Source organism: Micromys minutus, assembly GCF_963924665.1.
Source record: "Micromys minutus genome assembly, chromosome: 23".
NCBI lineage: Eukaryota > Metazoa > Chordata > Mammalia > Rodentia > Muridae > Micromys > Micromys minutus.
The window spans coordinates 24,695-50,186 of NC_137958.1; the positions used below are offsets into that span (position 1 = coordinate 24,695).

General features: G+C 42.9%; 1 protein-coding gene across 1 annotated transcript in view; it reads right to left on the reverse strand.

Moving 5' to 3' along the window:
- Positions 1–25,492, reverse strand: part of PTPRM (protein tyrosine phosphatase receptor type M) — a gene marked incomplete at its 3' end in the record, with an annotated part of 489,137 nt that overhangs the window by 7,130 nt on the left and 456,515 nt on the right. The window contains exon 15 of the mRNA XM_080936340.1: positions 1,657–1,808. Within this exon, the coding sequence (XP_080792466.1) occupies positions 1,657–1,808 (152 nt within the window). The remainder of the gene's footprint in view (positions 1–1,656; positions 1,809–25,492) is intronic.

The window sequence follows — 25,492 nt, forward strand, 5'->3', positions numbered from 1 at the left end:
ACAGACTGGAGTAGTACTAACTGCCCAGTGGGACTTCCTGTCCAGAAGTGATGTTCCCCCTGGGGTTCAAACCTGAAACATCCCATAGCTCTTAGTTTGGTTCTTGTTCTTGAAATGTATTCCCGAGACTCTGAAATTGACATGAAAGTTTGCAATCTTAATGTGTCCCCCGTAAAGCACAGACGCGTGTCCTCAGTCTCTTCCCTCCATATCCTTTTGTCCTCTGGAGGGTTTTCATATGTTTTATATATGTTTTGCACATGCTGGATAAGAGTTCTCCCTGTGAGCTGTGCCCCTCATCCTGTGTGGTCCCTTATATACCTATTCTTAGAGAACAACCGCTATTATACAGATTCCAGCTTTGTGGACTTAAAAGCTCCTCACCATCTGATCCAAATGATCAAAGGCAGGATGTCACTATGTATGAAAAATCTCAAACCAATCTTTTGTAGTGAAAAAAACCTGAGTCATTTCTCCTATAGAAAAGCAGAAAGATTTGAAACAGTTTATTATGATGACATACTCCAGTTTCTGCACCCTACCCTGAATGTCATAGGAGTGTGGAGGATGGGGGCCAGGGAATCCAATAGTGCTGCCCTTCTACTATGTCAGAGCAGTGCCTGCTGCAATGAAGTCTCCAGGCTGGGCGTGCAGAGAGCTCACATGAATAGGGGAAGAAAAGGCGGGCAGTGAAGGCCAGGCTAATCGACAGAAGTAATTTGTGTCATAAGCACTTGAGGCTCCTGAGCAGGCACAGCTGAGTGTACCATAACCCCAAGAGGAGACCGGCTGGTAGCCCAGCATTCCCTGGTCAAAAGGCTTGGTCAGGTGACCAGAACACACTGTCCATGGTTACCAGTGATGTCCTAGACTCCTCTCCGTGCTCCTTGGAGTCAGAGCCCTACCAGCCTCTCTGTGCATTGCTTTGGTCATATTTATGCCGTTCTACTCCAGGATGATAATCTCCTTATCATACAAGAGGGACCAGCAGTGGTCTGTACTGATGGGTTTCCCACAAAGAAACCCTGTCCTTGGACTTCCTGAGTGTTTGCCATGAACTACAACATCAGGCCCAGCTGTGAGATCTAACTCTGGGCACTGGCCACATAATTGGAGATGGAAAATATGTTCCTTTTGTACCTCAGATAAACAAGTCAGTTGCTGAAGTTCAGAAACACTGCCTGCACAGGGGTCACAGGTGGGCACAGGTAGGCATTGGTTAACCCTGCCTGATGCCAAGCTTGAGACACACTGAAGCATTTTAATTTATTAATTGCCAGTAATTGCCCTATAATAAAGGCAGAACCTGTCGCTGAACAAACAAACAATTAACTTGTTAGTGTCATTTAATGACCTGTTTCACAACAGACTTCCCTGATGCAATTCCACACCTGGCTTGCTTACAAATGGCATCTGAGCAACCAAAGGGGTGAGGGGAAAGCAGGTGCTCGTGAGTCACAGGAGAGTCTTTGTGTCACTGCTCTTAGAGAATTGAAACACATTTCTCATGGATCCCTGGGCTCCCAGCCTTAGGTCCTAGCACCTTTAGAAAAACACCTTCTCTAAAAACATGGGCACAGAGGCTGGACAAAGCAGTTCTGTGTAAGAATGCTGTAAGAGGATTTGGGGTTTTAATCCCATGGAGTGGGCACTTACATCGCCCGTTAAGGTTATGGGTATCCATGAATGAGAAGGCTTCATCGCAGTTGGTGCCTTGCTCAGCGTAGCTCTTGTCCATAGAATTCACCATCACTGTCATCTCCTGCCGGGTGCTGCTCATTGTCTCCTTCCGCTTCTTGGCCAGTTTCCTTGGGACAAAGAGTTCAGTTATATAGACGTGTGTGTGGGCAGAAGACAGTCATAGTACCAGTGCTCACTTCACTGATCCTTCAATGACTTATGTGCCTATGCATGTGAGGTACCCTGCCAGGCTGCACAAAGAGAGAGGACACATCCACCGCCTCTCCTAACAACCGTGAGAACAAGGGCACAGGCAGCAGCAGCAACAACAACAATGACAAGCAGGAAAACAAAAAACAAAACAAACAACAACAACACATTTTCTGTACAACAACCTAACCCCGGATAACCAATGATCCTTAGGTGATTCTGTCACCATCTGCTGGCTCATAAGCTTCTAGAGTCACTCACTTCTTACTAAATAATTGTTTGAGACACAGAGTCAAAGAGAACATTCTAATAAATATTTGCCAGGCAAAGCTGAGCGATTGGTTCCCAGTTTGTGACAGGGTTCCACCCCACTAAACTGCAATTCTTCTGTTTTGAGATGATGTTGACCATAGCCAACCTAACTTCCAGCAGGAATCACTTGTCCCCATCCCTTCCCTCAGCAGGAGGAAATGCAGGGATCCAGACCCCTGAATCCTACTCACTAAACACAAGACACTCACTTAAAGTGAAAGCTACCTATATGAAAATCCTGAAAACCCCAACGGAAAAGGACATAAAGAAACAGAAAAAAAAAAAAAAAAAAAAAAAACCACGTGTCTGGAGATCTTTTCACTGGAGATTACATACCCAAGACAGACAAGGATGGAATCCAAAGTACTCTAGAGAAAGTGGCAGAGGGAGAAGATTCCAGAAGATCATAGTACAGTCAATTCCATCTGTGGAACAGTCTCTCCTAAAGACTTGTTTTGGTCATCAACAAGATCAGAACAGTGATAATCTCCTGGGCATGCTAACATGGAAGCAGGTAGTTCTCCTGGGTTCCCACCCAAAGAACTATAGGCAACCAATGACTGTTAGAAGGAGAATCAGCTCCTCCCAGGGATGAGTCCCTTTCTAATGCAATATAGTCAGCCTTGAACCATAACACGGCACAGTCAGCCTTGAAACCATATGTGCACAACGAAAGTGAACACAGCAGGTTGCATTTATATATTTGCACATACATATATAATAATAATAACCAAAGGAAAAGAGAACAACTTGGGGGGGGCAGGGGAGTGGCTAGTGGGTAGAAGGGGGAAGTGATGTAATTCTGTTTCAATATATCTTTGAAAACATATAAAATGCTTTTGAAAAGAAAGGGGAAAAACAAAAAGGAAAAAGTATTTGAATGCTGCCTAAGCACAATAATCAGCTTTTTGCATAAATCATCATAATGTTGGTTGACCTAGGACACACAGAACTGAAAATGAGCCACTTCATCACAGCCACACCCATGTCAGTGATTGCTAGTGTAGGGGGCGCTCTGGAACAGGAGACCATATGGGTAATCTTTATTATCAGTTCTAAGTGGTGCATAATCCCAATGCTTTCTGTCCTGTACTTATAGTCATCTTCTAACAGCTCTGAGATTAACTTGCCCTTTTAATTGCTAAACGTTGGTGGAACATAAGACATTTATGTGAGACAGATGAATGAAAATCACATACAGTTTCTCAGGAAGGGAGAAGTGATGATCAGGATGAGGGGTCAGCCATGGTGACCTCTCCAGGCATTGGCACCCTCTTTCTATGTGCAGATATTGATTCAAAAGCCTCTTCCTGGATATGCTGTGTGGGAGCCAGCATTAGGCCTGCCTCCTGTCAATCATTAGGAGCTCTGCATTAGGCCTGCCTCCTGTCAATCATCAGGAGCTCTGCATTAGGCCTGCCTCCTGTCAATCATCAGGTGCTCTGCATTAGGCCTGCCTCCTGTCAATCATCAGGAGCTCTGCATTAGGCCTGCCTCTTATTGTCAAGTCTCTGAGCAGAGATCACCTTATTGCTCCTCTCCTCAAAACACCAGTTACTAGAGAACATTCTTAGGGCAGGCCTCCCCTGGAACACCGAAGTGGAGGACTGAGAAACTTTAGCTCCACAATTCAGACAAAATGCTCACTTTGGGTGTGAATTTCTTTTACTTACGTTGGGCTTATTTATTTATCTCCCTTTAGTTCATTCCACAAAGACTAGCATAGCCAACTTTCCCAGACTTCCTGTACTTTTGCTTGTCTGAACTCCTCTAAAAACATTGCAAGCAAGAGTTCATGGGAACCTCTTTCACTGATGCTGGCAAAGCAGAAGATGGTGGCAGACATGGGGTATTAGCCATAACAAAGACTAGGCTTGTACTGAAAATGCCATTTTCCTCTCTAGTTCTTTATATGTATGAAGTAAATATCAGAGTACCACGCTAAACATTTCATCACTAATCTTTAAGTACAAGTGAACCCCTTTAAGGATTCATAGGTATATTCTCGGATTGAATGGAAGAGGTCAAATCAGAAACTCACAAGTTGATGCTAATATCTGTTGGAAAATTTCTCTATGTTCATGAAACTTCTTCAAAAGTCGAGGAGCTCTCAGTGTCCTCACCTAAAGAGCCATCATGTGTCAGGCAGGTCATATAAGGGAAGGAAGCCAGGGTCAGAAAATATGAGCAGTGAGGACTAGAGACAAAGAGGAGAAGTTGACTTGGCTCTATCAGTGGAGGCCCGAGGGGAGCCCAGTCACTCCAAGTTTCAGAAACTAGAGTGCTAGACTTTATGTCAACATGGGTGTGAACCTTGCCAAATGTCTTGGTTCTGGTTTCTATTGATTCAATTAAACACCATGACCGAAAGCAAGTTGGAGAGGAAACAGTTTGTTTGGTTTACACTTTTATACATATTTCTGTCCATCATTGAAGGAGGTCAGGACAAGAACTCAAACAGGGCAGGAACCTGGAGGTAGAAGATAAGGCAGAGGCCATGCAGAGTGCTGCCAAAATTGGTTTGCTCTTCATGACTGTGCTCAGCCCACTTTCTCATAGAACCTAGAACCACAGTCCAGGGGTGGCTCCCCTACAGTGTGCTGCTCTATACCCCATCATTCAGTAATTCAGAAGTTGCTCTATGGGATTTTCTGTAGCCTGTCTGATGAAGGCATGTTCCTAGTTGAGGTTCCCTCCTTTCAGATAACTAGCTTGTGTTGAGTTGACATCAAACTAGCCAGCACAGCAAATACTTAAAAATGTAAAATAAAAACTGCTTGGCCCAAATAAAGCACATTGGCTGCCACTATCGCCCTTCCCAAGTAGTTTCAGCACCATGTTTGCATGGAAAGGAGTCGGGGTTAATGTTTCCCAGAGCCAGAACATGCCCGAGCCCTGCCTACACTGTCTCCTTCGATCTTGGCCACTGTGGAAGACATATTTTTAATTTTTACTTTGTAGATGAGACAATGGAATTTCAGGAAAGCTGCTCTTTCAGGTGATAAGACTGAGCTAGGACCCAGAACTCCCTGACTCTAAACAGCACCGGACACTACTGAGTGGATTTTAGGCATGGAGATTCTTATCGCCTGAAACGTAGACACTATGCTATAAGTTAGCAAGTCAGAAAAAGACGCAGAATGACTTCAGTGGCATGCAAAATGCTTGCGGATAGAATAAACCACTATCAGGTAGCAGGACAACCCCAGGGCTGGGGGAAAGGGGTGTATGTGAGCATCTTCTATTTGTTCTTATGTGTGGAACAAAAGCTCCTATCAACACTTAGAAATGGTTGAAGAAGTTTAGACTTAAAACTGAAGTTCACTTATGACTGGACAATTTGGATTCACTGACTCTGTCTGTCTGTCTGTCTGTCTGTCTCTCACTCTGTAGATCTGTGGCTTTAAAAATGAAACATTGGAAACCAAGAAAAAAAAATTTTTTCTGAACTTACTATCTTTTCTGGAGGGGAGCCCCTTAAATGGAAATGATTTTCTTTGCTGTCTTATTGAAAGACAGGTAGGTTTATTATTTATCATAATGTTTAAAATGGCTTGTCTGAAATATCATGATTGGCAATTTTCAAACCTGTGCTTTATGAATCTCAAAGGTTCTTAGTAATTAGAAGAAGAAAGCAGAAAGGTTCCTATCAATATCTGTAAAACAGATGAACTTTAAGAAGTGTGGGGAGAGTCTAAAGAGTTTCCCAGCAGCAGACAGGCCTCAGTAGACATCCCTCTCTTCAAACAACCAAACCAGGACAAAATACAAATCAACTCTTAGATCTATGGAAGGGCTGAGTAACCTCCCCTCCCCCAGTCAAGATAACTATGGGTAAATGTGGAGATCACAGCTTAAAGGAGAGAAAGTACATGTGTAAAAAGTCTCTGAAACTAAATTAGCTAATTTAAATAATGGTATTTAATTGATAAAGGGATACACTGTGGTGAACATACAGCTCAGTGGACAGGGGCTCAGAGAGCATAATCTCCATGACACAGTGGTGGGGAAGAGAGACATGAGCAGAAGCAGCCATGACTCAGCATTCCCCAAAGCTGAAAGGGCAAATGCTGTGTTCACATAGAAGAAAGCCAGGGAGCACCAGGAAGTATAAGTCTGACGTGTCTACAGCTAAGCCTACCATATGCAGACAGCAGGAAAGAAACAAACAAAAATCATCCTAACAGAAGGTGAAGAGGGCAAACATGCTTCCCAATGGTCAACAACAAAGGGAGGGTACTGTCCTCAGAAATCGCTCAGGTTGCAGAGCAGGTGAAATAGTCAAAGTGTCCAGGAGAACTTGAACAACTTAAAATGCTTCATCCTACCCAGTTATCCTTAAGTGACTGGGAAACAAGCCTTGGGAGACATGAAAGTTGTGAGACTTGTTGCTAGCATGTTCTTCTTATACCCAAAAGATGCTCCAATATATAACAAGCACACATGCTCCACCATGTTCATAGCAGCCTTATTTATAATAGCCAGAAGCTGGAAAGAACCCAGATGTTCCTCAACAGAGGAATGGATACAGAAATTGTGGTACATTTACACAGTGGAGTACTCTCAGCTATTAAAAACAATGACTTCATAAAATTTTTAGGCAAATGGATGGAACTAGAAAATATCATCCTGAGTGAGGTAACACAGTCACAAAAAAAACAACAAAACAAAACAAAACAAAAAAAAAACCCAAAAAAAAACACACATGGTATGCACTTACTAGCTCAGATTACCTAAGATACAATCCACTTGAAGCTCAACTAGGACAACCAAAGTGTGGATGCTTCAGTCCTTCTTAAAAGGGAGAACAAAAATATTCACAGGAGGAAATACAGAGACAAAATTTGAAGCAGAGACTGAAGGAAAGGCCATCCAGAGACTGCCCTACCTGGGGATCCAGCCCATATACAGCCACCAAACCCAGACAATAATGCTGATGCCAAAAAGTGCATGTTGACAGATGCCTGATATAGCTGTCTCCTGAGAGGCTCTGCCAGATCATGACAAATACAGAGGCAGATGCTCACGGCCAACCATTAAACTGAGAACTGGGTCCCCAATGAAGGAGTTAGAGAAAGGATTGAAGGAGCTGAAAGGGGTTTGCAACTCCATAAGAACAATAATACCAACCAACCAGAGCTCCCAGGGATTAAGCCACTGTCCAAAGAGCACACATGGAGGGACCCATGGCTCCAGCTGCATATGTAGCAGAGAATGGTCTTGTTGGGCATCACTGGGAGGAGAAGCCCTTGGTCCTGCCCAGGCTTGATGCCCCAGTGTAGGGGAATGTCAGGGCGGGGAGTTGAAGGGGATGGGTGGATGGGGCAGCACCCTCACAAAAGCAGCGGGAGAGGGGATGGAACAGGGGGATTATTGAGGGGAAACCAGAAAGGGGATAACATTTAAAGTGTAAATAAAAATATCCAATATAAAAAAGAAAAAGAAAATGCAACAAAATAAAAAATAAAGTTGCCATAGAAAGTTTTTTCAGCAAGTGAGGAAGATCTTTGAAGGAGCAAATGCTGGGCCAGGGCAAGAGGTATGTGGATGCCTCAGTCTGGTGTGCGTCTCTCTCGACCCATATGCTTTCCACATATATGACCGTTTATTAAAGAGCCACCCTCTACAGATGCATAAACTGGTCTCTCTCAAACTTACAAGTTGAAGTATCTATAGAAGACCGGATTTCTTTCAAGTTGAAATTGTATATTTTATAATCCATGATCACTTCCAACTCAAAACCCAAATAAGATGACAGTCGTTGCTATAATGATAACAAGAGAATCATGGTCCTACTGCAATGAAATTCATGCATCTTATGTTGAGCTAGCATGAAAGACTCTGAGGATACCCCTATCAGCTCATATATGTACGTGCTTGACCCCAGTTGAGGAGATGTTTGGAAGGATTAGGGGGTGTGGCCTTATTGAAGGAAGTGGGCCACTGGGGATAAACTTTGGGGTTTCAAAAGCACACACCAGGCTCAATGTCTCAGCTACTGTTCCAGCACTGTGCCTGTCTGTTTCCCATCACTATGATCTGAAACTGTAAGCAAGCCCCCAGTTAAATGTCTTCTTTGATCGGGTTGGCTTGGTCATGGTGTCTCTTCCTAGCAATAGTAAGACTCAGTAAGACAAAGACTAAAAATAGTTCTAATAAACCTTACATATTAAGTACTGTTTTTGGAAGTTATAAAATTAACAATAGAATCTGTTGTTTTCTTGGAGAATTACCTCATTTTTTTTTTTTTTTTTTTTTTTTTTTTTTTTAACCATTCACCTTTCAGTTGGTTAAAAGTTGCTTTTATTCACCTCTGAGTTCCAAAGGGACTTTTGATATGACATCACTGCTTCTCTGCAGTTTGGAAGCCATGTTTTAGCTAAGACTTAGCTGAGGATCTTACTATGTATAGTTGCATGTGGGCTCTGTTTCCATTGCTGTGTGTCTCTGCCTAGATCACTGTTCCTTTTCTGAAGAGAAACAGGGGAGGAGTGGGTGGGGGAAGGAGAGCCTGGGAGGAGAGGAGCAAGCAGAACTGTGTGTGTATAATGGATGCAATGTATAAGAGAAGAATAAATACATAAACAAATAAGTAAATAAATCTGCCTATTTTGTGGTATTGTAGCAGCAGACAATGGATGGATTAAAACTACATGTTCTATTTTTATACTTGAGTGTCAATGATATTCCTTTAACAACCTTGGAGGAAAGTCTTTGTGTCAATTCTGAGATTCATTTTAATATCACTCAGTTTTGGGCATCTTTCCCAAGCAGCCTGTCCTATCCAGGACATGCCCCTTGAACCATCTTGAGTACCCTCTGCACACAGTGAGTCAGAGAGCTCTTGGTTTGTAATGGTTTGACCAGGTCTTTGCCTCCAAATCTGCTACGGTAAGAATAATAACTGAACACACTGCCTGCCCTTCAAGATCCACCAGCACATAGATTTCCCCTGACTAAAACATCTTCCATTTGGAGTCACTCACAGTCCACACAAGCACCCTAATATGATTTCCAAAACCAGTGGAAGATTCTTACACACACACACACACACACACACACACACACACACACACAGACACACACACACACACAAGTCAGCCATAGAAATAATAGATGCAGTGTCTGTCATCTTTAATAATATATTGTTTAACTTTATGTCTCCCATAAGGGCAATATGAGTCCAGAGGAACTGACACCAGCCGTGCTGTAAAAAATATGAAACTGGTACGATCCACAGTGGAGCAAAAATGGGAATGAAGTCAGATTAGTGAGCTGTCCAGTGCTATGTGTGCACATTATCTGAGAATTCAATGATTCCAAGAATGCCACTCTGCAGAGAAACTAAACAGGTATCCTGTTGATCACTTACCAAGCTATAAATACAAGTAAGAAAGCAGGGGCTTAATGCACGTCATACTGAAGAAGTGCCCATTGTTTATGAAGCCTGGGAAGGTCTCTGCCTAATAAAAGCAGGGCAAGACACTGGCGTCAACACACAGGAAAACAGGTATAGAAATACAACTATTTCTTAAGGGGTCCTAGTAAGAGAGGCATGGCATTTAATCTAACCATCACTAGGACAATGGCCTCTATCTCCTAATCTTGGAACTTGTGACATATATTACATGGCAACAAGAATGGAGGTTGTTAGAACTGCACCATTGATAGGATTAGGGCAAGATGGGGCTTTCATCCTAAATAATTCTGCCAATAGAAGTGCAGGGTACTTCAGGAGACAGAACAGTGACAATCAGAGTGACGGGCTGAGCAAGGCAAACAGACACTGAAGGGACAAAACAAAACACACCCACAGCAGCCAAGTTCAGAGTATGGGGGAATCTTACATCTTTCATGGTTTATCCAACACACAAATATGCATATTATCCTATGCTGCAGACAAAGCCTCATGTGTGCAAGGGTAGGGCTTTGTCCTTTGTTACATATACATCACATATAGGAACAAAACAGAATTCGAAATCTTCGGTAGTTTCATTCTCTCTCTTTCTCTCTCCCTCTCCCTCTTCCCCTCCCTCCCTCCCTCCCCTGCTTTTTCTTCCTCTTCCCCTTCCTCTTCTCCTCTTCCTCCTCCTCCTAGTATGCTCTGAGAAAGATCAGTGGCTTGGCAAGTTAATGGTCAGATCAACTTTATCTGAGTTTCAATGGTGCTAGTGGAGAAATGGAAATGCATGTGCTGTGTGGAGCTATGGAGAGACTATTCAAAATAGGTACTTCAAAAAACAACTCTAAGGCTTAGTTTTTGAAAATAGAAAATAGATCTAATTTTAATAAATTATTTCATCCTGAATGACCCCCCTTTTATTGTTAATAATTTTCTCCTTTTCCTATGATCAGTGTAACAGTATTTAAGAAGAGAAACGGAGCCTGCCATACAGAAGAGCTGGATGTCTCTGAAGTGTAGCATATAAACACAAAGACATTTCCTAAAACGTATGGCAGACTTTCAAATGATATTTCTCCAACTCATTAGCATTTTAGAAAAATTCGGTTCGTCATTAAAGATGCCATCTGCTTTTCTGTGAGATGCCTACAAACATGACTGGCAACACTCAGAGATGGGTACCAGCGGGCACCATGGTTTCCTCTTCCCCTTGCTTCCAAAGCACAGGGAAAGACTCCAAACTCCTGTCCCCAAACCTGAGTCACGTAGGACATTATCCTTACATCAAAGCATTAAGAGAGAACAAATTGCAGATGACAGTATTTGAAAGCTTTTCATACATATGATGATATGGGAATACATATATTTATATATCCATTTTTACAAATATATTATTGTTGGGATTCTCTATACCCCACCCATCAGTCATATGGCAACAGCCAGGTATGCTCCACCCCAGTGATCAGACACTATAAAAGGGGCTGCTTGCCCCTCCTCTCTCTCTTGCTCTCTCTCTTGTTCTCTTGCTCTCTCTTACTTCCTTGTCTCCCCTCCCCATCCCTCCTCTTCCCTCCCCATCCCCCCTCTTCCCCTCCCCATCCCCCCTCTTCCCCTCCCCATCCCCCTCTTCCCTTCCCCATCCCCCCTCTTCCCCTCCCCATCCCCCCTCTTCCCCTCCCCATCCCCCCTCTTCCCCTCCCCATCCCCCTCTTCCCCTTCCCATCCCCCCTCTCTCCCCATATGCTCATGGCCGGCCTCTACTCCTCCACTCCTCTCTTCTCTCTCTCTCTCTCTCTCTCTCTCTCTCTCTCTCTCCCTCCCTCCCTCCCTCCCTCCCTCCCTCCCTCTCTGCCTCTACCACCCTCTTAACTCCCCCATGACCTGAGTAAACTCTATTCTGTACTATGCTGTTGTGTGGCTGGTCCCTCAGGGGAAGGGATTCCCAACATGGACCCCCCTAGAGACATCTCCCTTGCTCCCAGGCCTCACTACACCTCCATGGGCCATATCCCCCACTCTCTTTATCCTTTTTCTAACATTGGTGCCAAAATCCAGGACATCATTTTTTAACAACTTTGGTGTCCTGTGTGAGAAGATTAGATTTCCTCACTACTGAATATCTCTTTTTCCTTTCAATTATAAATATATATAAATTATATTTATATATTTATAATACACACACACCAACAGATTCAGGAATTGGTTTAATTTCTAAAATACCTGCCCTCTCTCCTGCCACTAAAATCATAACAATAAACATATACAGGCACTCAACATGAAACACAGCCCTTCAACTGTGTGAACTGAGATTCTGAACACAGAAGATCCTGTAGAGCAGTGGTTCTCAATCGTACATCACTACCCCTTTGAGGCTAGAAGATCCTTTCACAGAGATTACCTGAGACCGTAAGGAAACATAGACATTTACATTAGGATTCATAACAGTAGCAAAATTACATTTATGAAATAGCAACAAAACTAATTTTATGGTTGGAGGTCTCCATGACACAGGAGCTGTATTAAGGGGCTGCTATATCAGGAAGGTTTGGGGCCACTGTTTTAGGGGGAAGACAGGGAAGGGAACTCTTCTCATTATCGATGGGACACAGATTTCTCTTTTTTCTATTACAGAAGTTTGAAAGTCAGCATGGCTGAGCAACATACTGTGCGGTGCATGCCAAGGAGTATCCTTAGACCTTCATCTTCGAACGATGCAGCAGTAAAACTAGTCATTTGAAAAATATCTGCCGTATCAGAGACTGATTCATTGGAGGTTGTAAACTGAAAATGCTTTGTTTAACTTTACAACTCGAGGCCACTGGCTTGAAGTTACCTTAACATTTCTGTTTTGACAAGATGTAGGAACTGGGTCTTCCAGTTGTTATCAGATGGTTATACCTCTTAGCATGTATCCAGAATTCACTGGTCCCATTTAATATCTTAAATTTTGTTCTTCATTTTATGTTGGTACATGGGGAAGGTCCTCATGGGGATTGTCACAAACTGTAACTGGAATATAATTTTTAAGCTTCCGGACCATTAGAAGAGAGTTGTCCTGGCTAGTTTTATGCTAGTTTGACACACATGAGACCCATCAGAGAGAATGAAGCCTCAGCTGAAGACCTGACTCCACAAGACTGGCTGAAGGAAACTGTGGGCATTTTCTTAGCCAGTGATTGATGGGGGAAGGCTCAGCCACTCCTGTCCTGGTGGTCCTGGGTTCTATAAGAAAGCAGGCTGAGCAAGCTATGACTAACGAGCCACCAGGAGGCAAGCCTTCTGCATTAGCTTTCACCTCCAGGTCCCAGGTCTCTTTAAGTTCATGTCCTTACTTCTTTCAGTGATGAACTGTGACATGGAAGGGTAAGCCAAATTAACCCTTTCCCCTCAACCTGCTGTTGGTCACTAGTCACAGCAATAGTAAGGATAAAAACATGTACATATGTGCATATGTGTATGTACATGCAAACATGTGTATATGTGTGTATACTGTATGTGTGTGTGTGTCCACATGCCTGTGTGTGTCCTTGTAAAAGCAGTAGTATTTTTACAATAGCTCTAAGTTACATATAAAAATTTCTGACAGCTTGGATCAGAATAATACCTGTGTGCATAATGAAGCAAATTAAAGGCCAAAATTCAGAATTTTATTTTCTGGTCTTTCTCTATAGTTTTTCTCTAATAGATTTTGTCCCTTCTAATTCTTTCCATGTTTCTAATGATTTCATGGGGAATGTTGCTGCTCTGATAATATCCCAGTGACGACATCATATCATGTTTTATTTCTGCTCTGCAAGGTGAGCAAGAAAAGAATGGAGCTTGTAGAAATACTGAGAGCAGCCCAAAGTGACTTTCAAGTGCTAGGAGGCCCTATGTCATACCCTGTGAGGTCAGAGCAGCAACAGGACCCACCATAGCCCGCCTTTCTAGGAAGTCCTGCTTAATGTTCAAAAAAGTAGACTTTTCCCCCCAGTACAAGTTCTGATATAGTAGCCACAGCAACCTAAAGAGGATGCTTTCTTTGGTGGCTGTCAGACAGCAGCAGGGCATGCAGACTCCCCTAGAAATTCCCTCAACTCCAGGCCATGGGCCACTCCCTTTTCCCCTTTAAATGGCACAAGACTCTGGCAGTCATTCCTAAAGCTACACACATACTACTAGCCAAGCGGGGGCAGGGAAGAAGGAGAGGTGGTTTTTATTCTACTGAGCTCCGCAGCCTTTCCCAAGGCTTTGCCACCCCGCAGATGGGCAAGAGTTAATCTGCTGTTTATTCAAAGCCACCCAGAGAAGTTAATGGACAGTTATAAACTAATTGAGTGCATCTGCAGCCTTGTCTCCTCATCTATCTTGCTCACTCTGGTCTGCTCCCTCAGTCATCCACCAGGCATGGCGTTCCCGCTGCTCACAACCCGTACTGGCTGCAGGAAAGGGGCTGGAACCACGGGAAGCTAATAGTTTAACTGTTCCTCTAAATTTGTTTGACAAAACTGACATTTGGAGCATTATGTCAAGTTTTCAGTAATCTGCAATTTACCCCTGGGCGTGCAGTGGATGCTCATTTTATTTACCTCTTATAGTTAAAAGCGTAATTAATATTCCGCTCTGTAACAAAGATTAGAGATTTGACAAACATTGTAATTTAAATTCTCCATTGTAGCAAACATTAAAATCAAACATCTTCCACACGCCCCATTGCATAGAGGACACATGTAGCTGTAATTTAACTTTTTTGTTTTTAATACCACAAACTAATTTCTGCTGTCAGTTTAATGAGCTAGAAAGCACAAATCTTGCTGCTCGGTATGGGTGTGGGCAGGGGAGTTGATCTGAAGATAGAACGCGATCACTATCTTTCCAAACTCATCCTACATCCTTCACATTATGTGGGATACAAGGCATTTCTGGCATTCACTTTAGAGGTTAAATGTTAGGAGAAAACAAAATATTTAAAAGCAAAGAAATTACCCTTTGAAATAAATGTATAGACACATAAGTGGTATGAGGAAATACAGAAATTCAAGTCACAGGCAAAATAAAACAAGGGAAGGTATGCCAGGACATCCTAGGACTCAGTCAATGATGTCCCATGTGATTATTATTGCCTACCTAGTGACAGGCAGCCCTTCCCAGGGGTTAATGGTGGCCAGCCAGGATGGAGTTACCAACGACTCATTACCAGTATTTGAATTCATGCTAGTTTGCACCCAACCTCATACATTCTATGTGACTGATGACAATTATTGTTATACAGCATACCTCCAGGCAGCTAAAATGGCTCATTAAGAAAGGAAGCTGTTTGGGAATCATCAGTAATGTAACAAATTTGTATACTCTGAATTTGATGTTCTTAGGAAGAAAGTAGGTGAGATCTTTGTCTTAAAGTTCCTTCCCCCAGTAAAGCTGGGGACATAGAGGGAGAGGGGATACCTGCACATCAAAGTGTCTCTGGTCCCTCCACCCTTCCCCTGATATGCAGAAACCCACTGACTTGCCAACTTCTGCATGAGACTTCATTAGTCACTGCCAAGTTCAATTGGCTTCAGTTATTTTATGTCTAGATCCCAGGAGGAAGCAAGCTCTCAGTTGCAATTTCAGGCTTAGCCAAAGCATAAACTGATTCACTTTAGACCAGAACAACCCAGCATATCCCAAGTTAGACTCCTATCTCTCAGTAATGATGAGGGTGTATATAGACACCTTGCTACAGTGTTAAGAGTATACATACATATATATGTATATGTATATATATATATATATATAGATGGATATAGTATATATTGCTAAGGTAGATAACACCATTTGCAAAGCAGAACAGTTCTGGAGGTTCATAGACGTTTCATTTCTTTCAGTGTAAGCAGGAACTCTGGCCCTTTGTTCTTCACATGCCCTTTCTCTGTGCCCCCAGAGAAGGGCTTGCTCATTTTAGATGCACTTTGAGAGTAATGTAGCAATAGCATTTCAAGCAAAACTCCTTCCCAAAGGCGTTTCTGTCTAGGGAAAGTCAATGATTTCTCAGAAAATGCCCAGTTATGCCCCATGGACAGAGCACGACTCAGAAGTGATAACTAAGAAGTCAGAAAAAAGTGAAGCATTTATTTTTTTTAAATAACTGGTATTAGGAAAAAAAAAAAAACAAACTAAAGCGGGGGGGGGGGGCAGAGTGAGTAATCAAATAAGAGATTTCACCTTTCAGTGAAACAGCTCAAAACAGAAACAATGACTAAAATGAGTATTATGAGGGAGATCTCAGTGCATCAGAGAACCACCATCAAGAAGAAAGAAATCAGCAGAACGGGTTGTCTTTCTAGGAGATCGTGGGCATTAACTGCTTCTCAGATTGAGAGGTCCTAAGAAGGTGTAGCTGTTTGTGTCAGTAGGAATCTGTTGGTGAGATTTAAGCAGGACAACATAGTTTCTTTTCAAACCTAGTTGTTTCTTTTAATCCAAATGTTAGGGCACCTCCCACTGAAGAAGCATCTGCTGAGGGCCCATCTTCAAGAGCAGCTTTTGGAGCTGCATTCTTTCCATTGAAATCTGCGGGGTGAGGATGTAAGAGCCTCAGTGACTAATCTTTCATCTATATCGCTTTTTGTTTTCTAACCTCAGGTCTTTCAGTTGTTAGATAGTAATATAGACGATGATAGATAGATAGATAGATAGATAGATAGATAGATAGATAGATAGATGGATGGATGGATGGATGGATGAATGATGGATGGATGGATGGATGGATGGATGGATGATGGATGGATGGATAGATAGATAGATAAATAGATAGATGATAGATGATAGATGGATGATATATAATAGATGGTAGATAACAGATAATAGATAAATAGATAGACGGCCCTGGAAGAAGGCTGTTTCTCCTGAACCCAGGCTGACCAAGATCCCACCTAACCCACCCACTGGACTAAGCTTCATTCTTTCCAGTTCAGCCCAGTACACAATGGTGTCTGGATACCCTGAGGGGAAAAACGAACCTGAGTGGCAGTTGGTGCTCAATGTGAATACGCAGGGTTCCAGTGCCCCCACTTCCCATAAAGGCCCAAAGCCTCCACACTCTGCACACAGCAGTCTACCTTTTCTTCCCTTGCTTTTGGTTTACACTGTTGAGTTGGGTTTAGGCACGCTAAAAAGAAGACTGAAACCTTCTGGCCAGGGCAACTCTTTGGCATTGGTAGAACATCTCCAAACCGCCTGAGCCCCAACAGCCTGCCCTGCTGTTGGTTGGAAAAGCTTCCTGTCTTTCCTTTCCTCCTGAAAGCAACAACAACATAGGAGGACCAGCGTCTTAACCGACCTGGATCCCCAAGATCTCTCAGACACTGAACCAGGATTCAGGCCGCATACGCCAGCTGATATGGGCTCTGGACACGTAGACAGCAGAGGATTGCCCTCCTAAATAAGCTGATGACATATGCCAAGCAAGCTTATTAAGAAATATAATATCATATAAACTGTTTTTGTGTACGTAGTCAGCTAAGGGGCTATGTCATTATTTCTTGGACCTCCTGGCCAAAGGTTGCCCATGGACACCTTGCCATTTGAGGCCCTTATTCCTGTGATTTCTGGTCAAAATGTCACAGAGAAAAAAGGAGCCAAGGAGCACTGATTACTGGGAGAAAGGCTGAGCTACTTAAGACAGTCTAAATTACTCCAAGTATTTATTTATTTAATTAATTCATTCATTCACTTTATTTGTTTATTTATTTATTTATTTGTTTGTTTCAAAGCAACCATGGGCACCTGCATCTCAGGACCCAGTTAGGAAGAGTGAGATAGGACTTGAGGAAAGACTTTAAACAAGGGGAGAATACTTGTATCCTACATCCGGACAGACTTTGGGGCTGAGTATGTCACTAATTGAGTGGCACAGATCAGGGTCTCCAGGTACTGGGAGTAAATCCCTGTGCCAGTCCCAGTAACACCCCACAGAGAACACTGAGAAGGCCGCAAAAGTTATTTGTCATGCCAGGCATACAGGAAAATGACTTGTACAGGCCACGAGTTCAAAAATAGCACGAAATTGCAAGTGTCTCCAAGAAACTTCGGGAATGACATATCTTGAAAAGACCTTTTACTTTATACAAATGTGCACTAATTTTAAAACAGAACTGCAGAAGGCTATGCTGATCAAGTATGGCTTTCCTGAAGGCCCTGATATATGGAGAAGGAACATAGCTCTTTAAACTAGGAATATGCTTGGCTCGTAACAGCCTGGGGCCAAGGCCCTGGGAGAGGTGAAAGCCACTACTTTAGATTCTAAGGACCCATCTCTTCCCACAGTATTGAGCTATGATTATCAGCCCCAAGAGCACTTCGTGCTCAGTATGCAATGCTCTTGAGATACCCATGCTCTCCTTGTGTAATACTGCTTAACTTCCTGCTGACTTTTTCCCACTGTATGATAGCTTCTCATGACTCAGGCCCATTCCTCCCATGGAAACAGCACATAAGGTATTGCACTTCTCAATAAGATTGCCCAACATGCATCTTGTGCAAGATCTCTTAATCCCAAACTGTCTTATCTTCTGTTTTATTCTCTCTTTAGAGCTTGAACTTCTGGTCCCCTCTCTGTCTGAAAACGACCTACTGGACAAAGACAAGAAATAATAAGTTACATTATATTAGATAAAACCATAATCCATATGCTTATTCAGTTTATGGTCTGGTCATTTGGTGTATTATTCTCACATGTTGTGGGACTGAGACCTGTTTAAGGAGGTCATAGGTCACCTTTGCTATTGTGTTCCAATCTTCTTCACTATGAATCTTCTTAAGCCGATTTTATGGAGGTTGAAAAAATATTTTTTAAGGATTATGACATTTATTTATTTGTTTGTTTCTGCAGGGGTTAATAAGGAGGTCCAACTGATACTAGTCAAAGAAAATGTAGCCTTGGCTATATAGAAAATTGTGTTCAGAATTTGGGATACAATGCTACTACTGGTGCTCAATTTTGTCACTGCAACCTTGTAAATAAAATGGCAGACAGTAGCAGACACTTTCCCATAGGAGACTTGGGGCATGGTCTCAGGCTGGGCCCATGGTAAGACCAGCTCATTGCACCAATCAGAGCTTCTGCTTATTGCTCAAGAGATGCTGTGCTGCCACTGCAGCCCCCCTTTCTGCCCCCACCCCTGTGCCACAGACACTGCAGACTATGTGGGAGGGACCAGTGAGTGTGATAATACCAGTGGCTGTGGGAATGCTTTCACTCTTCATTCTGGGATTGAATTTGTTTTCTTGTTTGTTTTTGTTACCCCTTTCCCACAATCCCTTCCCTCCCCCCCTCCCATTACCTCTGTGAAGGTGCTCCCTCTCCCAACCACCCTCTCCCACTTCAGCACCTTGGTGTCTGGGATTGAATCTGTAATGTGATGTAACTAATCCCACCACCATGTGTAAAGTCGGAAAACATACGCTTGGGAAAAGTTAAATGTCTCAATTTCATGATTCTGTGCTGTGCAGACCTCTGTCATATTGTTAGCGTGTTGATTAACAGTTTATATGCCTCTCTGCTAGAGGCCTTGCAAAAGACTCGATTCTGATGGTCCTGCATATACATGTGAAATGTGGTTGCTTGCTGTTGTATAATGCACACGAAACATAGCACACAACGAAGGGATGGGTTCCTGATTATGGGGTACAGTGTGAAGTTAGCCTATTTTACCATTTGTACCTTAATGTCTTTGTTTAGTTGTTTGCTTGTTTAGAATTAGGTTATAAAGGCAGTGATTATTATTAACACAAGGGCTTCCTTGGTTGCATCCAGATTCTGAGAGTAGGTGAAATACAATTTGGTTCCATTCCTAATGTGATTCTGGTACCTCACCCCAGGTGGCAACATCATTGCACTATTTCTGGAAGTTCTGAAGGCAGTATCCTGAAGTCCAGCCATGAAGTTTTAAAACATGTTCCAGAAAAACCAGCACCTTGCTCTGGCTCCATGACCATCATCCTAGACCAAGTTCTTGCAGCCTTTTCTATCTGAGATCAACTATCTTCTGACAGTATCTGCCCCTGGGAACCACCTTCCTCATTTTAAATGAAACATTAAGGTAACAACAATCACATCAGGAGAGAGCAAAGCCTTCTGGGGCTTTAGAGGGTGCCTTTGACAAGGTACAGCTTATCCCACAGATCAAATCTCCCCTCCTTTAATTTCTGTAAAAACACAACATGGGAAGGCTGTATTTATAACACCTGTGGGGCTCTAGTGACTTTCTGAGTGTGCCAAAGACTGTTCCTCAGTAATACTCTTATGACACCACCCACCCTCTCCAGCAGCCAATCCTGTTTCATTGGTTACAGTGTACACAGATCTTAGTGCCAAACTAAAATGATTTTTAAACAGACTGTATAATAGGCCAGTTGGCCACCTCACTCCATGGGCCTTTACAACTCTAAGCTGCCTATTCCTTGATAGAACACTTGCTTGGCCTGTCTCTGATCTGGAAATATATTTGTACTTGAGTATGGACTGTTTTTGCATTTTCTATGACCCCTCTTATACTCATAGCACAGAACATCCATGAGACAAGGTCATTTTTTGAAAAATACAAAGAATTTGGGTTTCTCCTTTGCTTGAAGGACTCTAATGTATTGTATAGCACTAAGCACACATCCCTCACTGTGGCTTCCCACAGCACTGTGATCTATTCCTGGCCTACTTTTCTCTTAGCCCTTTCTCTCTTCTGCTCACTTCCTGTGCTCTCAATATACTGGCTTTAATTACTCTTAATCTCCACAAGCTTACTTCCTCTCTAATACCTCTATACTATAATAACCTCTGTCTCTGTGGTTCCTCGTCATCACAGAGACTTTGGTTGAACCTCTGTTACTCAGCAAGGTCTCTTTTGTTATCCAACAGCCTATTATTAACAGACTTTGGTTTTCTGGGTAACATTAATACTACTTGACACAGCCCCGAGTCACTTGGAATGGGAGGTTTAATTGAGGGATAACTCAGATCAGGCTGGCCCATGGGCATGACTTTGGTGGGTTGTTTTGACTCTTAATTAATGAGGGGTGGCAAAGCCCACTGTGGGCATCACCATTCCCTGGGTGGGTTGTCCTGGGATATATAATCTAACTAAGAATGTATGCTTCTGGTTGGAGTGCAACAGAAAAGAACCTAGAATGACTATCTTGTTAAAACATTAACTTCTAAGTTCTAAAAAACTAATTTCTGCCCTCAGTGGGCTTTAAGATCACTTATTGTACTCACTGTTACAGCCCTAGCCCCCACAGCAAGGCAAACATTAGTTGAGCTAATGAGTGTGGGGACTGGTCACCCTGACCCCATCACGTCAGTGGTCACAGACACACTGCACATTTTTTGGAGCAAACTATTGCAAACAAGCCTCTTGGGAGAATGTGGCCCCAAAATGCCACCACCTCTCCTTGTATCCTTAGATGCTTTTAGTTGTGGGATGTAGGGGAGGACTTCAGCCTCTCCCTCCATGAAAACCCTCTGTTGCATTGCAATTTTCGTAGCAGGGTTTCGTTAGGTTTGTGACTGCTGACTGACTGGTCACAGACAATGGCAGTACTGAGAGTACAACTAAAGATAACACTCACAGTTGTAGAAATCCAGCCCTGAGAACAGCAGTCAGCCGACACTCCCCAGCTAAGATGCAGCTTTGGGCTGTGGGAGTAGCGGTTGGTAGGACTGAACGGTGGGAAACCATATGGGCTCAGCTCAACTTCTGGAAATGGTTTCACAAAACTGAGCTGGAGAATAGGAGTCAGGCCGCTTTGATGGGATTTCTTTTTATTTAGAAATTTCATCTCATTAGCTGCTCCAAAGACAAGGCTAACATTTATTAATTTATAAAGTCATCTTTGGGGTTTCACCCTTCCAATCTTGTTTGTCCCATTTCAATAACTTCTTAGAATAAATAAAACTTTAACAGACTTTTAATAAATATCATTCATTTTCATTATAAAATATATAGAGATAAAAGAACACACAAGCCATCCATATTTTTACTGCTCAGACTAACTGCTGGTACTTCAATGTGTATATGTACACACACAGACACAAAGACAAAGACACAGACACACACACACACACACACACACACACACACATCAGTCTTTCTACATACACTTATTTTAAAGAACATTTGAGTTTTAGCCCTCCTTTTATTTCAGGATTTCTCCAACTTCATTAAAAGAGTCTAAAAACAAGAGCATTAATGACTGAGAAACACTTCATCAAATGGCTGAGCCACATTTAAAGTACCTTCATTTATTTCTGTCACCATTATTGGAAATTTAGGTAGAATTTCAATTTTTCACTGTCATATAAAATCTTGAGATGATCACCCTTATCTGCAGCTGAGGTGCCCGTGGAAAACAATTCTAAGTCGTATTGATTAATCACTGGGTGTGTTTAAAAGGGTAACAATGTACACTTCAGACTGCTCTCCCCTAAGTTGCACCAAGTCTGTTCTCATCAGAAAATACATAAGGACGTGCTTTTCGGCACAGCACGCCGTATCTAGCCTTTAAAGTCCCTGTTAGCTCCGTGTGAAAGACAAACAGCTTAGGAAATGTGCTTCAACTCTTTCTTCATGAAGTTTTTCAGCTTTAAAAAGACAGCAATCACTGTTTCCACGTCTGTAAATGAAGGGCTTGCACCCTTTCCATTGTTCCCTTAAAATCTGCACGCAGCATTCAGGGATTTGAACAGATTTCGTGAAGACGGTCAGTAATTTGCCACCGCTAAAGCAAGCGGCCCCCTTTCCCAAGGTACACAGTGCTGTCTACTTCTGTAGCGCCGGATAATCCTTCTCATCCCTTGGGCCTCGTTTTCCCGGCAGCCACTGGTCTCATCCCTCTTCTCTGCATTGTAAGGCCGGCAGCAGCATCTCTGTCTGCTTATTTAACTAACTTCCCGTCTATACACACAGAGTCCTATGAGATTCGTGAGCTAAGAAACCATTTCTCTAAAGTCTCGGACAGGATTGCCACGGCAGTGACCCTGCTCACAGCCTCCCCCAGCTACACTCGATGTCAAAGCGGTCTGTGCCAACTTTCAAAACGTCTGCAGTGTTTCTTTCACCAGAATCCATTTTCTGTATGAAGGGAAATGCTATCAAACACAAACAATTTCTAGATGACATAGATTCATTATGCATACAGATGAGGTTACTTTATACTACATAGTTCAAGCTGACACTATGTCCTGAGATGAACAAGTAAGTAATTAAGTATGAGAGCAAGCACTGTGCAAATGGAAATATTTTTGGCAGACATGATATCCACTGAACATGTGTTATTGGTAGTGGATATGTCAAATTATTTTTCTAACTCAACCATAACTGTATATGGATCACAGCAATACAACATATTGCTGTATCTAAAATATTAAAATATTGAAAGACATACAGAACATGATCAATTAAACATACTATAAACTAAAAAAGCAGACCCCCCAATTTTAGTGCAGCCTCTTATTTGTAAAAGATCTATAATTTACTTGTGTATGTGCATGCCTGCACACATGTATGCATGTGTGCATGTGTGCACATATGTTCACAGAGGCCAGAAGAAGGAATCAGATCCTAGAGTCAGAGTCACAGCAGCAGTGATCTGCTCAGCATGTGGAGACCCGAACTCGGGGCTTCTAGTAGGGGGACTCTGCAGATGCCCCTTTAGCCACTGGGCCACCGCTCCATCTCTCATGCAACTTGTTCTCAGTGAAGAAAAATGAAAACAGGACAAACATTTCTAAAATAGAAATCATACAAATGTAATCTGAAGGGCCCATGCATGTTGGAGAGCCCACAGAGAAGCTCGTGGAGTGTTTAGACTGTGCTGGTAACAGTGGTTACGGTTGACGCATGCTCTTTCTGAGACACAAACAAGCTGAGTGTTCTTCTGGATAGTGAGTGATTTGTTCTTATGACATATACTGTTAGGTGACCCAGTATTCCACCTCTGACCTTACGGTCACAGGCATCAATGTATTCACCATGGTATATTTTGCTCCTCAGGGCAGAACATCTGTTTTGTAACTATCTGGCTACTGAAGTCTTGAGTCATCTTTTGTCCAGCAGAGGAAGGGGACTCTGTAAAGACAATGCATATATACAGCAACAACTTAATCTGTAAAATGTCATTTCATGTTGCAAACGCTCACTAAAGAAACAGAACACGGCACAGGCTAGGAACATAAACTCTTTCTACCCTCAGGTGGGAAGGATTGCAAATGCATATGCACTAGAGAGATTGAGGGATGGAAAACTCCTCTTAGAATCCTGCCTTACGAGTTTCTTTATCATGGTGAAAGTATTGCTCATCCTGAAGAAGGGCCGTCAGTGAGGTCCTTCTCTGTATTGTGCGGAGAACAAAGTACAGGAGAGATGGAATTATTCTGAGACAATGCTCACTGCCGGGAGGCAAATCGGTTCTTCCTCAGCATTCTGGCCAACACAGAGACAGAGGCTTCTTTTCCTTTTCCCCTTTCTTACCACCTCCCATAATCCAAATCTGTATTTACTTTCTAATCTTCCCTCTGCTTAGGTTTCAATGAAAAACACATTGAAGTATTTCAGTCAACAACTGGGGGAGTTTACAAGGGAAGCAGGACCCATTTTACCTCCAAATGGTGAGGCCCAGTTCACCACCCTGTACAGTTCAGCACAAAAAGAGGAAGGTGGAACACACCTCGAATAGGGCAAGTGGTGCTGGGTAAGAAGTGTGGCATTAGAGGGACGGGAGGCTGGGGATCGCCTGAAACTGCAAGAGTTTGATGCACTAACCACCACCACTCCCAGCACTGTCCCGTTCACAGCCTCAAGGACAGCACCTTCCACCATTAACTTCCCCAGCAAACTGGGGACAAAACTTTTCTCAGCATGCTGCTGGGTTCTTTGTGTGCAGGTACACATTGAATGGGCACATGGGAAATCATGGGTTCTTTGTGTGTGCATGCACACATTGCATGAAAACATGCTAGACCAGAGACTTGGTGTTGGGATGTCCTCAACCACCTTCTCCTTTAGTTTCCGAGGCTCTCTTGAAACCCAGACCTCATTGTTTTGGCAATGACTTAATGACTGGACAGTGAACTTCCACCATTTTCTGTCCCCAGTGCTAGTGGAAGGTGTCTCCTACCACACCCAGTTTTAACATGGGTGCTGGAGTCTGGGCTTTAGACTGAACCTGCACATATGGACAAAATGACCATGGAGGTTGCTGGGGACACAGTGTGCCCAAATCCTGCATACTTCTGTGGCCAGCATTTAGGTGTGTTTGCCTGCCCTGCTGTCCCTCCTCTTTAGATTTATGCACAGAGCTTAGGGAAAATCTTACAGTGTGTGGATGGGAGGCATGATGACTGATTTAGACCTCTACCATTTATTCACTTAAAGGAGACAATGAATGAAAGAATGAATCTTGAAGGCAGGATTCTCTGTTGCTATAGATACAGCCTCACCCTACTGATGATGGGAATGGGTGTGTCTGGAGAAACTTCTGTGTGAACACCATAGTGTGTACTTAGACTTACTTACAAGGGTCATTCACTCCACCTTGCCTTCTGATGGGGTCAAGAAAGGGAATGAAGGACAAGCAGCTGCCAGCCAGCACCCTCACATACTCTCTTTTCTGACAGTGCCTCTTTATGGAGCCCCACTGGCCTAGAACTTACTATATAGACCAGGCTTGCCTTTGCCTCTTGAGTGTTGGAATTAAAGGTGTGAGCTGCCATGGTAAGCTAATGCAATACTATTTTAGACTCAACTTTTCTTGCAAAGAGAAAATTTTGGATGAGTCATATTTGCTTCTATGCTAAGCACAGGATGAAGAGGAATACTATGCCTATAACGACAAAAAGGGCTCCCTTTTGTAGCACCGTTCTGAAGATATGTA